Source organism: Colobus angolensis, unplaced genomic scaffold (assembly GCF_000951035.1).
Source record: "Colobus angolensis palliatus isolate OR3802 unplaced genomic scaffold, Cang.pa_1.0 Scaffold151, whole genome shotgun sequence".
In the NCBI taxonomy this organism is placed as follows: Eukaryota; Metazoa; Chordata; class Mammalia; order Primates; family Cercopithecidae; genus Colobus; species Colobus angolensis.
This window is the reverse complement of record NW_012114611.1, coordinates 2013398-2029388: the sequence shown is the minus strand read 5'-3', so window position 1 is coordinate 2029388 and position 15991 is coordinate 2013398. Positions and strand designations below refer to the sequence as shown.

The following is a 15991-nucleotide window of genomic DNA, read 5'->3' as shown; positions in this document are numbered from 1 at the left end:
GATTCTCTCAGACCACTTACTCCCACATAACTAACCTTTCTGCGATGTGGGGAGTTCCTTCCTTTCTGAGCTTCCATCTCCCTTGGCTTTTGGGGTTCCTAGTCCAAAGCTTGGCCGGCCCACCCCAACTGCAAAAAGGGCCTTACGGCTCAGGTCCAGCAGTTCCTTCCCAAAGAAGGCTTCCTGTGGGGCAGTCAAGGAGAAACAGGTTTCTTCATGCCCTGCAGGGCACAGACACCTCCCTCACTGCTTGGAGCCTGAGACCCACCTGCAGGTAAGCAGGGAACATGTCCTCCAGTTTGCTCTTCTTGCGCCCTCGCCGCTGTTGCTTCTTCTTCTCATCCCCTTCAGCTAAGCTCTGCTCCATGGTGCCCTCTGTAGGCAGGTCAGCAGGTATCACTGTGGACAGAAGTGTCAGACTTGGGTTGAGGGCATGCTGCTCCCAACTTGCAGGGTGACACTTTGTGCCTACTCTCTCCCACAACACCAGCTGGGTCTACCACCCTCTTGGCCCTTTCAATGAGTCCACCCACTGGGTCTCTCTAGCATTGCCCCACCTTCTCCCAGGCCCCACTGGTGCCCTCACCCGTCTCACCCTCGTCGGGCTGCCCATCCCCACTCAACATCTCCGCCTGTGCAGCTGGCCCCTTTTTCGTGCGTGTGTGGGATTTCCGCTGTCGCACCATGAAACCACCAATGCCTATGAGGAGGCAGAGCTGCGGATGAGAAGCTGCTGGGGGACCTATTGAGCTGCACCAAGCCACCCCACCACCCCACAAACCCATCCCAGGACCTCACCAGGCCGATAGGGTTTACGCTTGCGTTTTTTGCTTTCCTCGGTCTCCTCTTTGCCAGGCTCCACGTCAGGGCTGACAGGGCCCTCCAGTTTAATTTCGCACTCCATGTGCTCCACACCACCTGCATATGGTGACAGAAGAGATAGAGGCAGATCAGAACGATAGGCCCTTTTAACCTTGTCATCCTGCCATGGAGAGAGCTGAGGACCTTGCCTCAGAGCCACTTAGACAAGACCAGCAGTGCTTAAGGGTAACTGTGAGTGGCAATGTAGCCCCCACCCAACATCCCACTCTCAGAGGCATGCTCCCACTATTCTGTCGCTCCCTAAGATTCCCCAAGCTAACCTTCACCCTTGAGCAACTCATCGGTGTCCAGGTCCCCATCCTTCTTGTCATCAGGACCAAGGGCCTCTGATGGCTCAGAACCCTCCAATCCTGCCTCGCCTGGGAGGCCAAGCCGTCCTCGCCGCTGGCGCCGCTTGTGCAGTGGTGACATGGTCAGGTTACGCAGCAAGGCCATGCCAGTTTCTGTCAGCCACACTCCTTCGAAGCGAAAGTACTGGGGCTCTGCATTAGAGGAGAGTGTGTGATCCCTGGATGGAAGCCCCAGGGAAACCAGAACTGCAAGTTTCAACCTATGTCCTTAGCTGAGGCAAAGACAGTGACAAAAGTCCAGCTTAGGGTCTAACTGCTGGGGAGAAGAGACCACCTAAGGCACTGGCTGAGGCCCGAGTTCTCTGTCAGTGACCCAGGGAGATTCAGAGAAGAACTGTAACTCAGAAGCCTGCCTTTACTCATGATTAACCCAAGCATCACTAGGGTGATTATCTTGCTGTCTGGGGCTATGAGGGCCCCTACTTGCTGAATGCCAGCACGCAACGTCCTAGATGCCAGGAGCAGTGCCATATCACGATAAAGGAGATGTCCCTGGCCCCTTTCACTGATAAAAAAGAGTTATGTTCTCGGCCGGGCACGGTGGCTCACGCCTGTAATCCCGGCACTTTGGGAGGCCAAGGCAGGCAGATCACGAGGTCAGAGATCGAGACCGTACTGGCTAACACGGTGAAACCCCGTCTCTACTAAAAATACAAAAAATTAGCTGGGCATGGTGGTGGGCGCCTGTAGTCCCAGCTACTCGGGAGGCTGAGGCAGGAGAATGGTGTGAACCCAGGAGGTGGAGCTTGCAGTGTGCCAAGATTGTGTCACTGCACTCTAGCCTGGGCGACAAAGTGAGACTCCATCTCACAAAAAAAAAAAAAAAAAAAGAGTTCTGAAGATGAAATTCCGGCAGTAAAGAGGCCATGGTGCCTGATGAAAGGAACACTGCCCGGGAAGCTGGAGACCTTGGTTCTAGTCGTAACTTTGCCACTAACTCATTAGGTAACCTTGGGCAGGCCACTTAACTTCTCTGGGTCTGAGTTTCCTGAGTTTCCTCCTCTTAAAATGAGGAGATGAAGCTGGGGGGTTAGAGTTAGACCAGATGATATCTGACGTCTGGTCTGGCTTTGGCATTCAAAATTTCTGTGACTCACCAGGCTCTTTCACCTTCATGGGCACCAGCTCTGGAGGTGCAACAGGCGCTATGGAGAGAAGGACAAACGGAGATGGCTGAAGTCCTGTCCCAAAGCAAGGTACCCCTGCCCTCACTCCTCCCCCTACCCAGCAGCTGGTACTCACCCACAGGCTTTACCACGTAGGGCTGGCAGGAGATACAGTCAAAGCCTTCATCGGCTGCCTGCTCCACATCGTCCTCTGTGAAGAGGCTCTCACAGCCAGCATGCATCCACCTGGAGAACAGAGACTGGAGGAAATGAGCTCAGGCAATGCGAGGCTAGCAACAGGGCCAACATGAAGAGAAAGGGATGTTCTCACCGTTCACAGTGACGGCACTGGATTAGTAGGTCCTCTTCTACATAAGGAGCATGACAGATAGGGCAGGTCACCAGGCTGGCACAGGGCCCACAGTGTGTGTAACTATTCTGCCATTCACAGTGGAAGCCAGGGGAGGCAGCCCCACACTGCATACAAGACACACACCTGGTAGGAGCAGGAAAACAGAGCCTGAGCACTCAACCTACCCAAAGTACCCAGAAGTCCCCTCACCAGGAACCCAAGCCACCAGCCTGGCCTCCTAAACCCAGCCTCTGTCACATACTCAACATCATATCCACTTTAACATCTCAAGGCCCCAGGGCTCCAATAAAGATCACAGTCTCCTTACCACTTGCACTTCCAGCCACCCTTGGGGACGGTGAGCAGTGGGGGGTCCAGGCAGTATGTGTGGTAGCTAATATCACAGTCATCACAGAGCAGCAGGCGTGAGGGGTCGGAGGCCTGGCCACACACCTCACACACAATACACTCCACACAACGCCAGCCCTTGAGCAGCATCACCTTGGTGATCTGAGGCAGAAAATGGGAACTTCTCAGGGTGTGAGGTGGAAAGGAGGTGGAACTTCTTTTTTTTTTTTTTTGGGACGGAGTTTTGCTCTTGTTCCCCAGGCTGGAGTGCAATGGCGTGATCTTGGCTCACTGCAACCTCCGCCTCCCAGGTACAAGCAATTCTGTCTCAGCCTCCCAGGTAGCTGGGATTACAGGTACCTGCCACCATGCCCAGCTAATTTTCTTGTATTTAGTAGAGACAGGGTTTCACCATGTTAGTCAGGCTGGTCACAAACTCCTGACCTTGGGTGATCCACCTGCCTCAGCCTCCTGAAGTGAAGTGCTGAGATTACAGGTATGCGCCACCATGCCCAGCCTAGGAGGTGGGACTTCTAAGGGTGAGGCTGGAGGAACCCCAATGCAGAGACTAGGCCTCCATTTGAGCACAGGGAGACTTAGACAGAGCACCCTTGTCCCCAAAACAGGGACTCTAAACGTAGATTCCCAATCATCTCTGCTGATCAGAGAAGAGCTGCACTAGCCACTGCCTCATTGTGAATAGAATAGCAATCTTTCCACTAGCCAAGTCCCTAAGAAGAGACTGTAGACAGAATTAGGTCCCCCAATTTTTCTTTTTTCTTCTTTTTTTGGAAACAGAGCTCACTCTGTTGCCCAGGCTGGAGTGCAGTGGCATGATCTCAGTTCACTGCAACATCCACCTCCCAGGTTCAAGCAATTTTCCTGCCTCGGCCTCCCGAGTGGCTGGGATTACAGGCACGCGCTACCACACTCAGCTAACTTTTGTATTTTCAGTAGAGACAGGATTTCACCATGTTGGCCACGATGGTCTTGAACTCCTAATCTCAGGTGATCCATCTGCCTAGGCCTCCCAAAGTGCTGGGATTACAGGTGGGAGCCACCATGCCCGGCCATGTTGTTATTTTTTACAACGGACTGAATTATACCAGCAAGTCAGGGTCTACTACAAAGAAACTATGAAGCCCACCATGAGTTCCAAAGTATTTTTCCCCAAGAAAAGTTTGATAACCACTGGTGACTAATGAACAACATCCATGACCAATGGCTGCTTTAAGAGGTGGTATGGCCAGGACAAGGAACTAGGGTAACAAATAACTGATCCTATTTCCCAGCCTACACCTCTTGGGCCCGAACTCACCTTGCTGTTGACACAGTAAGGGTGATAGCACTGAGAGCACTGTGAACAGGCAAGGAGGTGGCCCTCTGCCCCCCGGCCAAAGCTGCCACATACCACACACATGTCCTGGGGAAACACAGAGAAACCCGAATGTCCAACTAGATCTCCCCATCCCACTCAGATCCAGCCCACTATGACGCTACAACACTGATTTGTGACCAGAGAGTCAGGAACCCCATCCCACAGCGTTAGGACGCTGTAAGCTACCAAGGGACCCTGCTCCTTCCTAGGATGCCTCACTCACCTAGTCAGATCACTTGAATTTATAAAGCCTGACATGGGTAAAGGTAAGAAGAAATTAAAGGAAGATAAGATGGGGTAAAGACTGGTCAGGTGAGAATCACATATGTGACAAAATTCTATCAGCTTCAAGATTATTCAAGTGAGGACACATGTAAGTTCCCTAAGCTATAAACTTCAATAGGGCAAAGACTTTTTTACTGCTATTTCTTTTTTTTTTTGAGACGGAGTCTCGCTCTGTCGCCCGGGCTGGAGTGCAGTGGCCGGATCTCAGCTCACTGCAAGCTCCGCCTCCCAGGTTTACGCCATTCTCCTGCCTCAGCCTCCCGAGTAGCTGGGACTACAGGCACCCGCCACCTTGCCCGGCTAGCTTTTCTCTTTGTATTTTTTAGTAGAGACGGGGTTTCACCGTGTTAGCCAGGATGGTCTCGATCTCCTGACCTCGTGATCCGCCCGTCTCGGCCTCCCAAAGTGCTGGGATTACAGGCTTGAGCCACCGTGCCCGGCCCCCTTTCACTGCTATTTCTCTAGCTCCTAGCTTAGTGCCAAGCTCAGAGGAGACACTCAAGAGAAATGTGATGGATGGACAAACCAATGAACAACATGATTAGAATTCATGGTCTGTTTTCTCATTAGCTGGGTATCCCAAAAGTAGGTCCAGTTCTCCCCATCTATTCTCTCATCAAAACACAAACATACACAACGTTCAGTGTGTCAGGTCTCACTGTATGGTACCTGCATTAGGACAAATTTGTCTGTGTTGGAGAAGAGAACCACGGTATTCTGCATGGTGTCATCATCTTCTTCCTCCTCCTCCTTACTGGGAGAGCTATCAATGTCAGCAACCTGATGGGGAGAGAGTTGTGAAAAGTGAGGCAGATAAATCTGCCCCCACCAAGATACTTTCCTCTTTGCTGTTGGGGGAAGAAAGTGTGAACTCCTGGCTAAGATGAAGGCCAAAAGCCAGAAATAACCGACAGAACACCCAGGCTCCCAAACTGGGCCTCAGCCTGATAGCAGAAATTTCAGAAAAACCTGGGGACCAAGTGGAGAGGAATTCAGACATAGCCAGACAGACCCTAGACGAGCAGGCCGGTAGGCAAGCATGCAAGGGACTGGAAGGACTCAGAGGGTGCTAAAGCATGGTCGGGGGATGGGAGGAATAGGAGGCCTCTCCTTACTACCAGAGTCTCAATGGAAGAAGCAGTTGACTTTAGCCGGGCCCGTCCTCTACCACGTCCTCCATGGGCTCCTCCACGAGGCCGGCGTCTTCCTGGGAAACTGCTGCTGCGACCCTGAGTGAAAGAAGGGGACAATGACAGGAGCATGTCAAGGGCTAGTGTGTTGGGTTTACACACTTGAACAGAAGAAGTGACAAATGGACACAGTAAGACAGGTAATAAGCCCAGGAGTCCCACTCAGGGCAGGGGAAAAGGCCAAACTCCCAGATATCAACAAGTGCATAGCTGTAGCCCAAACCCATTCTTCCCCTCCCAAGAGTGGCCGACATGGACATGAAGAAAAAACAGTGGAGAAAAAACAGTGACTTGAAAGAACCAAGTTTCTGGTCCCAATTCTATTACTGAGTAACCATGAATCTGGGCAAGTTACTTGTCCCTTCTATGTATTAGTATTTTCTCCTTAATAATTGGAATAAAGGATCTCCAAGTATAGGATTCACAAAGCAAGGTGGGAAAGTATCAGTGACACAGGACTATACCTCTGACAGGGCTAACTCTGATCACATCCCGCAGCTAGATAGTCCCTCACCTGTTTGATGCGGGAACGGGCTGGGGAGCTGCGCCGCCGCCCCTTCTCCCCCTCAGTTTTGCCTCCGCTGATAGCTGTCCCAGCATCGCACAATAGTGAATCATCAGTCTCTGGCAGTGAGTCGGTACAGAGCCGTAGGGAGCCCTCATCTCGGGCTGGACTAACATCTGTAGAAACCCCCAGCTCCATGGACAGGGAGCCACCCCCCTCCGGGTCAGGAGAGCCCAGAAGGGGCTCTGAGCCAGGAAAACTGGCACTGGCATCACCCTGGCTCAGATTCGAGATCTCATTAACGATGTCGGATTTGATGAGAGTGGGTGGTGTGGGGGCCACTGGTGCACGTGGCTCTTCCTGTTCTTCGCATGGTGAGCCCTGCCCTGCTGTTTGCTTGCATTCGGGGTAGACCTCCATAGGGGTCACGGGGGCCAGCTCCTCAGGGTCCAGGAGCACAGGGGAGCCTTTAAGTTCACTAGCCAAACTGCCAGGGGTCTGTCCAGCCTCTGGCTGTGAATCCGGAGCATCAATCCCATCCAGAGGGGCTGTGTCTTCCCCTAGGCCAGAGAAGTCATCCAGGGCTGGGGCAGGGCTGGGGGCAGGGCAGGAAAGGTCCCCCGTCGGGGAAGGGAGAGGACTGGTGGCACTGGGTTCCAAGGCTGGGCATTCAGGGTCTGGAACTTTCTCAGTCTCCATCTCGTGCAGCTCAGCCTCATCTGAGACCCCCACTACCTTCCCTATGGGACTCAACGGGGAGGGAACGGACAGTGGCAGGGCAGGAGGGGAGCACTGGGAAGGAGGGGAGTTTTGGGGAGCCAAGGAATGCTGAAGGAGTGGCGAACACTGAGGGGGAAGGGGCTCCATCAGGATGGGAGAAGCCGGCCCCACTGGGGAGCCTGGAGATGGAGGAAGGATCATAGGGGGGACAGGCTCAGGGTCAGTGCAGTTAGCTTCTGGTGGAGGGCTGATGGGTGTCTCCAGGATGGGGGCAGCCAAGGGTGACTCAGGGTCACTGTCCCCTTTGGCACCAAAGGGGTACTCTAACTCCCCCAAAGGAGACAGAGCCGGTGGGGCCACAGCTGTGATAATGGGTGAGAGCGGAGGAGGAAGGGGATCTGGAAGGAAAGAGAAAAAAGAAGGGCTCTTAGATCAGACGTGCCATGAAGAGTTACAGCTGTTCCAGAGTAAGAGGGTACTAACTTCCCCTTACCTGGTGGCATCAGCTGAGGTGACAAGGATGGCTCCCCAGACGGGGACAAGGGCAGCTCCTCAGGCAGAGGGGACAGAGGTGGTTCCCCAGGCTCAGACAGGGCTGGCTCTCCAAGCAAGGGAGATAAGGGTGGTTCCCCAGGGGGAGGGAACAAGGGCAACTCCTCAGGTGCAGGGCATTGGCCTGGCTCCTCAGGGTGCTCTTCAGGCCGAGGGGACAGGGGTGGCTCCTCAAGCTGAGGGGACAGGTGCGATTCCTCAGGCCGGGGGGACAGGCATGGTTCCTCAGACTGGGGGGACAGGTGTGATTCTTCAGGCTGGGGGGACAAAAATGGCTCCTCGGGCACAGGAGACAGGTGTGGCTCCTCAGTCTGGGGGGACAGGTGCAATTCCTCAGGCTGAGGGGACAGATGTGGTCCCTCAGCCTGGGGGGACAAGTGTGGCTCCTCAGGCACAGCACACAGGCATGGCTCCTCAGGCTGGGGGGACAGGTGTGGCTCCTCAGGCTGCGGAGATAGGTGCGGCTCCTCAGGCCGGGGGGACAGGTGCAGTTCCTCAGGCCGGGGTGACAGGTGCAGCTCCTCGGATGGGGGACAGAGTTGTGGCTCCTCAGGTAGTGGTGACAGGGGTGACTCCTCCAGCGGCAGGGACATGAGCGAGTCCTCAGGTGGTGGGGATGTGGGGGAGTTCTCGGGTGGTGGGGATGTGGGGGAGTCCTCAGGTGGCAGGGAGAGGCGTGAAGCCTCAGGTGGAGGGGATGTGGGAGACTCCTCAGGCGGTGGGGACAAGGGAGATTCCTCAGGCGGTGGAGACAGGCGTGACACCGCAGGCAGCGGGGACAGGCGCGATACCTCAGGTGGTGGGGACATAGGCGATTCTTCAGGTGGCGGGGACATAGGCGAGTCCTCAGGTGGTGGGGACAGGCGTGATGCCTCAGGTGGCGGGGAGAGGGGAGACTCCTCAGGTGGAGGGGACAGAGGAGACTCTTCAAATGGTGGAAACAGACGAGATGCCTCTGGTGGTGGAGACATGGGTGACTCTTCAGGTGGAGGGGACATGGGTGACTCCTCAGGCGGTGGAGACAGGCGAGATGCTTCAGGTGGCGGGGAAGTGGGCAGTTCCTCAGGTGGCGGGGACAAGGGAGATTCCTCAAATGGTGGGGACAGGGGCGATGCTTCAGGGGGTGGGGATAGAGGCGTCTCAAGTGCAGGAGACGGGGGTGACTCTTCCAGTGGAGAGAAGGGCGACTCCTCCAGTGGAGAAAAAGGTGATGATTCAGGTGGGGGAGACAGAGGAGACTCCTCAGGCGGCGGAGAGAGGGGCGATTCCTCCGGCGGCCGGGACAGGTGCAATGCCTCAGGAAGCGGGGATGCGGGCGAGTCCTCAGGTGGTGGGGACAGGCGTGATGCTTCAGGCGGTGGGGATGTGGGTGATTCCTCAGGTGGTGGGGACAGGGGTGACTCCTCAGGTGGGGGCAGCAGTGGCATCTCATTTAGGGGGGCCTCCAACTGGGGCTCAAGTTGGACCCCTGCTCTCCCTGCAGACACAACAACATGATGCTCCTATCTAGCTCAGATCTACCCCACAGGAAGCGCAGGGTCCAGGGCAATGCACAAATTGTCTCTTGTCACAGAATAAAAGGGGATGAATTTCAGGGACCCTCAAACCCTACTCACCTAGTGGTTTGGCTTCACATTGCAGGGGCCCCGGTTCCTTGGGTTGCATAGAGGTCACGTGCCCACCCTTTGGCTGCCCTTGGCATGCAACGTACAGAGCATCGGGCTCATCAGTGGGGGTATCGCCAGACTCTGGGGGTGAAAATCTGCAGAGGGTACAGGGGAGCAGGCACTGTGGCTCTCACCAGCTAACAAATCCTAGAGAGCACACTGGGGTGAGGCACGAATGCTGTGGATGGCACTGCCCACCTTAAGGCTCTCCTCTCAAAGTCCACTCAATTTAAGAAGAACCCTGACAAACTCAGTCCTTCCAACCTGCCAGCCCAATCTCAGTCAGTCCACACCACTTACCTGCTACACACAGGGGTATGCTGCTCAGCAACACAGCTGATAGGCTGACCTCCCTGGGTTCTGTGACAGCGGTGACAGACAGAGTAGTTCTCAAACCACTCCGAGTTGGGATTCAGTTCTGCTGAGCCCGCCCCACAGGACCGGCACACCCGGCATGCCTAAGGGAAGGGAGTGGGCAAAACAGGCATTGGTCAGACAGCAAAGACTAAAGAAGAGTATAGGACTTGTCAAGACAGAGAATGCTGTAGGAGGCAGAGTTAGGGACGATAGGGCAGAATCAGGGTACACTCACCTTGCACTTCCAAGAGTGAGCAGGCAGTTCCTCCATGGGTGGTTTTAGGCAGAAAGTATGGTATCCTTTGTCACATGTCTCACAAACCAACATCTTAGAGTCATTCCCAGGTTTCCTGCAGAGGCACAGGGAACATTACAGTGTCCTCTCTGCCCTCGTTTCTTTTTTGTTGTTTTCATGTTAACAGGCCTTCTCTGACTGCCCTCACTTTCAACCCTAATCTGTGTTGTGCCTAAGACTTCCCTCCTGCCCTTCCATTCCTACCTGCAGGCTTGGCACACTTTGCATTCAGGGCACTGCCAGCCAGCACGTTTGCGGGCAGTCAGAGCAGTGTCCAGGCAGGCCCCGTGATAGTGATGCCCACAGCTGGTACAGAAGAACAGGTCACACAACTCCCCTGGCCCCTCACACACTGCACAGCGAGCCTCCTCTGCAGGGGGTAGAGACACCACAGGTCAGCTATGGATTCCTTGCAAGCCTCAGCACAGTGCCGTACACAAAACAGGCACTCCATGGGCACAGAATGAACAAATAACAAAGTTACTGAGTGCCTGCCCAACGTCTGCCAGCTGTTCTAGGCACTGGAGACACAATGGTAAACGAGACAGGCAAACCCCTGGTGCTCACAAAGTTCACACCTATTTTAGTGGGGCAGACCAATAGTATATAATTCTATACTTTGATCAGTACTCTGTAGAGTACAAAAATCCAAGCCACACTTGGTCTCTCATTTGCCCTATGACCAAAGTTCAGGACTTCTCACCCAGATGTGCAGCCCCCTCACTGTGCTCTGGGCATAGCAGCTGCAGTGTTTTCATGGATAGGAAGGAACCACTGGCAGTCGCGCAGGGGAAGTGGTAAAGCCGTGGACATCCAGGTGAGCGGCAAGGGATGGAGGCACCGAGCCTGGTGCAGTGGGAACAGCGCTGCCAGGGTGAAGAAAGAGCCTCAGTGTCAGCCAGCTCTCCCCAAAGAAACAGTTCAGGCACTAGCTCTGCCCCAGCATACCCACACTCCTTCTCATTCCACCCTGACTCTCAGAAGCCCACCAGCCCTACCCTTCACCTATGCAATCCCTTGGCCCCAGCCCCACCTGTGAGATCCCTGAGACGATGGCCTTGTCCACACCACATAGTTCTGGGCCCTCCTGCCCCCATACGCCTGCCGACCACGCAGCACACCAATGGTGAGCCCAGCAGGACCCTTTACAGGTAGGAAGAGGTAAACAGAAAGGAAAGAGTTAACAGAAAGGGGATCGCTGGCTCAGGACTACCCAGTCCTTCTCCCATTTGCTGCCCCATTCTCCTCACTCACCTCCAGGTTCTCCTAGGTGGGCAGGTGTAAGGCCCTCAGGGAAACCAATCTGTGACAGGTCCTCACTGGGCAGCACTGCCTCACTGGGCCCTGGGCTCCCCCCAGGGGATACCACTGGACACCGGGGCCAATCAAATGGCAACTCAAAGCGCCGTAGCTCCCGCTGCCCATGCAGACTGGGCTCCCCGCAGTTACAGAGAGCACAACGCCGCACCGGACCCCCACTGTGGACACACAAGCATCAGTACCACGCCAGGCCCCCAGCAACCCCATGATTTGGCATGCCCATGGTTCCCCGACACTCATTTTCCTAAATTCTCTTCCTTGAAAGCCCTAGACTCCCAAATCAAATCCTTATGTGCCCTCAAACAAGTTACCTGCAGTCCTGAGGAGTCTCCTGAAGACTGGGACTCCCAGAACTAGGGACAGAGACCTCTCCCACATGTGGGTTAGGCAGGTCTGACTCAGTGGCACTTGGGTCCTCAGAAGTTGCAGGTCCATCAGCTGAATAAACAAACAAACAGCATGTGTCAGTCGTCATCCCTATTTAATACAAAGTCCACTCACCAGACACATGAGATTATCCAAAACCTGAGTGGATCAGAGTTATGATATTTCAACTGTTGTCTCAAAGAACAAAGTTGTTCCATTACTTATCTGCTGCATAGACTTAGCTCATGTCCTTGGGCCAGGACCAGAAATATAAGGTTGCCTGTGAAATCTAAAAGCAAATAAAGAATTTGTCCTACTCACCTGCCGGTTCTGAATCTTTATCCTCACCAGGCAGCTTCTGGCTGTCCATCCCTCTCTCCGACTGGGCAGGGCCCTCTCGGGGAGACCTGTTGGTGCCAAGAAAGAGATCTATATGCCTAGTAAGTCTTCCCAAGAAGCACTTTTCCCAGAATCCTGGGAAGAAGGCATCCAGACCCTCCAGACATCAGAGCAAGCCATACTACAAAATCCTATACTGACAAGAAAGTCATTCTCCCTAACCTGTAGGGTCACTTCCTCCCCAGATAAACACATACCCTCTTCTCGCACTCTGGAGAGATTCTCAGGGGATCCATTTGACTTTCCCACTTCCAGCCTCCTCTGTAAGAGTTCCTGGGCCCATAGCATCCAACTAGAAGCATATCCATTTATATCTAATACTGCTGTTTGCCTTGCCTCTGGGTTTTTGGCTTTTGGTGAGCCCTATTTCCACACCTTTTCTTCAAGTCTCAAGTAAGCTGCCATTCTAGAGGCTAGTCTGTGCCAACCCAGGGGTAGTCATGACCCAGGAAGCCTGAGTCCAGCAAAAATCCCTCTCCCAGAGGCAGAGTCTGAGGCAATGCAAGAGATGGAACACACTACTACAACTATAGCCTAGCTATGGATGGATCTCCCCCACCGCCACTTGTTTCTACGAGGACATCACCATCACAAAAGAAGAAACTCCCTAATTTCCACCCACTTCCAACCTAAATCCAGCTCAGACCAACCCCTGGCCCGTGCCCTAACTGAGCTCAGGGTCTCACCCAGCCTGAAGGTCTCAGGTCATTGCCCTTAGCAACACCAACTGCCCTTCCTTCAGATATCCCTAGTAGTTAACAGAAGTGGACCTTGAGAGTTACTGAGCATGTGTAGCCAGGCCTGAGGCTAAGCATGCTGGGAATTGTAGTCTCAGGAAGCATACAGTCACTCAGAGGAGTTCTAAACAAGGCAGGACATAGCACAGCAGAGCCGAGTAGCTTCCTTCCTCTTCCCTCAAGCAGGGTTTCCACACACATACATGGGGGTGGGGAATAACGGTCCCTTGACCCTTCTTCTAAGAAATACATGCCTGTATCAGAGCCTAATGAAACACACTAAAGTTATACCTAAAATAGTTGAGACCTACACCTTTGGGTATTATTTTCCTAGACCTCAGAGGGAATTAAGCACAGCGGGGGGGGGGGGGGGGAAGAACAATAATTACAGACATGAGGAATAGGAAAGGGACCCTATAGGAGGAGGAAGAAAGGGATAAGTGCCAGCGGCTTGTAGTGGGAAGTATAAATCCTTTCTCTTAATCAGAGAAGAATACAGTGTTCCTAAAGCAAGTGGTGGTGAGGTGGGGGAAATCCCTAAAACAGAACTCTAAACAATAAAAGTTTGATAAATTAATCTCTCACCTTATCCACTCTTCTTGACTAACCAGAGTGACCACACCACCCTTAGCAAGGACAGCCTCTCCTCCCAAACTGGAAGGCAAATACCCCAGTCAGTCACTTAGGGTTGAATGACTGGGACAAACGAGACAAGGGGGAACCCTCAAAGGTGCCCCAAATCAGTAAATCAATTCCCTAAGAACTACAGTATCACTCCTCCTGCTCTGAACTCACCCTTTATTTCCAGATACTGGCTATGCCCCTCTGGAGACATGTCACAGGAAAGAAAATTCCTTTTTCCCCTAACACTCTCAGAACCTACTGGATAAAGTCAAGCATCACCTGATACACATCATCTCCATTCCCAAGCCATCTCTCTTTCCCAAACCTGCCACACAACCACACCTGAAAGGAAAGCAGGGTGATCATCTGGCCGGCTCATAGAAAAGCTGCTCCAGAACTTCAAGGAGTCCTTAGAAGCTACCATGGGAAGTGGAAGATGGAGGTGAGGGCAGCAGTCAGGCCCCTCTTCCATTCAGTCATTCAAGGCCTGACCACACCCAGAAGGTCCAAGGGGCTCTTAAAGTTTTCCAATTGTTTGCATCTTACTACATCTTACCACTACATACCCCGAAAGATCCTCTACCCACTCTGCTCTCAAAGTTAAGGCCAAAAGAGTTACAAACATCAAGAAGCAAAGGGCAACAATGATAATACAGTGGGTAGGAGGAGAGCTGCCTCACACAAGGCCAGAGGGGCAAATTCCTCAGCTCTCCCCCGAGCTCAGCCCTCTCAGGCAGGTAAGGCTGGTACTGCTCAAGAAGGTAAAGAAACCACCTTCATCTGGCCTTGAGAGACAGACTACGACCATCCTCCAAAGCCAGAGCCCATGCATGGGGCCATGGAAGATGAGAGATTAAGAAGCAAAGAGAAGAATGTCATACAAGTTGTACCAAAAATAATCTAGGGGGCACCTCCAAAAAGCCTGAGCCCTCAGTCCCTATTTCCCCAGCCCTGAAGTCCAGCACCGGGATCCCAATGCTGATTCCCAGTTAACAGGCCCCTGAACATATCTAAACAAAGACCCCAGGTTATCCAGTCCCATCATTCACAGTCAGTAAACCTACACACATACACACCAAGGATTTTTTCCCTGGATCTAAAATGGGCTAGTGTCTCACCAGGCTTCCTCCACAGAACTAGAGATCCCAGACAGTAGGTACAGATCTAGGGAGTAAAACTGTGCTGACACCCCTCAATCGCTATACCTTAGAGGTCCAAAACAGCAAAGAAAAGGACAGGGATTGATCTCAACCCACTCTCCTTCCTGCCTCCCTCCCAGACCAACAGCTTTCACTCCATTTTCCCAGGCAAGGGGGAAATGGACACTTGGAGAGGTATAAGGCTGCAGCAGGCCCTTGAGTGAACAGCTCTTCAGTAGGACTCAGGACTTCCTGGTTCCCAGCCTGAGACTCAAACCACACCTCTTCCCACCCCCATTTTGGGTCAGCCCTCCGAGATGGATCCAAAAGGAACACTGGCCCTGCAGACCCTCTGAACTGTGTCCCTGGCTCATCCTGAAGGCAGGCACAGCTAACAAGGTGCAGTCCTATGTAAGGAAGTTGTTTCAGGACAAACAGGAGGGACTCACCATAGAATGCAGGAGTGGAGAGCAGGGTTGACAGCTCACCTCACTCCACTACTCCTGTAACACCTCTCACCTTTGAGAAATCTTTAAAAGGCAAAACCTCTATTTTCTCTTTCTCAAAACCAGACTCAAAGAAATCTAGCATATGTATGTTGGAGCAGATAGAAGGAGCAAAATGCACCAGCCAAATCCCTGCTGGGCAGCATGACAGGTGTGAGAGGGGCAGTCCCAGCCCAAGCAAGGCCCACAGGATTGAGGCTCAAGCTGCAGGCACATACACACTCTTTCTCCCCAATACCTTCTGCCAGGTGTAGAATCACTGGTTTCCAGGAGAAAAGAGCTCTGATCAAGCCATTTCTCCTCCAGAGAGATACAGGCCACCCCATTCTGCACAGTTGGTACAGGATCAGAAAACCAGTTAACAATCCCTGGTCAAAAAAGGGTTGGAGAGGTCTGGGAGGGGCTTGCAGGACTGGTCAGGGACTCACGGCAGCCAGCTCTCCATACCAGGCCGGGAGAAGGCAAAAGACAAAAGCCATTTTTTGCAGCCTACATTCGCAGGGAGCAAATCTCAAGGGCCTCTTCTATAATCCTCTAGAGATTAGATCCATCCCAAGAGGAGGGGAGGCAAAGCAGGCTAAGACAGCAGTAGGCCTCACTGGGGTCACTTTGCCAGGCAGGGGTAGTTTAAAGTTGAACAGCAGGGCCAGAGCTGCCCCTAGCCCCGCCTCCTTCTTGCCCCAGCCATCCCCTTCATCACAACTAGTCAGTTTCCACACACTCTCCCTTTGCCCAGTGAAAGAAGGCCTGGTGAAGGATCTGGGGTTCCTTGAGTTTTCCAGGGACTGCTTTGGGTGCCCAACTCGGTTGGAACAACCTTAAGGTCCAACTGGCATAATAAGTCTGACCTGGCAGTGGCACCCTCCCCCACCATCCCAAGTTGCTCTGTCCCAAGGCCCACAAGGAACCCTGA

General features: G+C 53.3%; 1 protein-coding gene across 1 annotated transcript in view; it reads right to left on the bottom strand.

Annotated features, from left to right (window-relative positions):
• Positions 1-12043, bottom strand: part of KMT2D (lysine (K)-specific methyltransferase 2D) — a 36993-nt gene extending 24950 nt beyond the window's left edge. The window contains exons 1-23 of the mRNA XM_011936212.1: positions 11995-12043; positions 11619-11745; positions 11242-11465; positions 11021-11130; positions 10691-10853; positions 10192-10357; positions 9928-10042; positions 9636-9793; positions 9285-9430; positions 7610-9145; positions 6406-7514; positions 5817-5930; positions 5371-5481; positions 4357-4461; positions 3019-3200; positions 2670-2834; positions 2475-2584; positions 2330-2377; positions 1143-1364; positions 799-918; positions 596-700; positions 269-399; positions 36-183 (exon numbers count right to left, since the gene is read on the bottom strand). Of these exons, the coding sequence (XP_011791602.1) occupies positions 36-183; positions 269-399; positions 596-700; positions 799-918; positions 1143-1364; positions 2330-2377; positions 2475-2584; positions 2670-2834; positions 3019-3200; positions 4357-4461; positions 5371-5481; positions 5817-5930; positions 6406-7514; positions 7610-9145; positions 9285-9430; positions 9636-9793; positions 9928-10042; positions 10192-10357; positions 10691-10853; positions 11021-11130; positions 11242-11465; positions 11619-11745; positions 11995-12043 (5464 nt within the window). The remainder of the gene's footprint in view (positions 1-35; positions 184-268; positions 400-595; positions 701-798; positions 919-1142; positions 1365-2329; positions 2378-2474; positions 2585-2669; positions 2835-3018; positions 3201-4356; positions 4462-5370; positions 5482-5816; positions 5931-6405; positions 7515-7609; positions 9146-9284; positions 9431-9635; positions 9794-9927; positions 10043-10191; positions 10358-10690; positions 10854-11020; positions 11131-11241; positions 11466-11618; positions 11746-11994) is intronic.
• Between the last annotated feature and the right edge of the window lie 3948 nt (positions 12044-15991).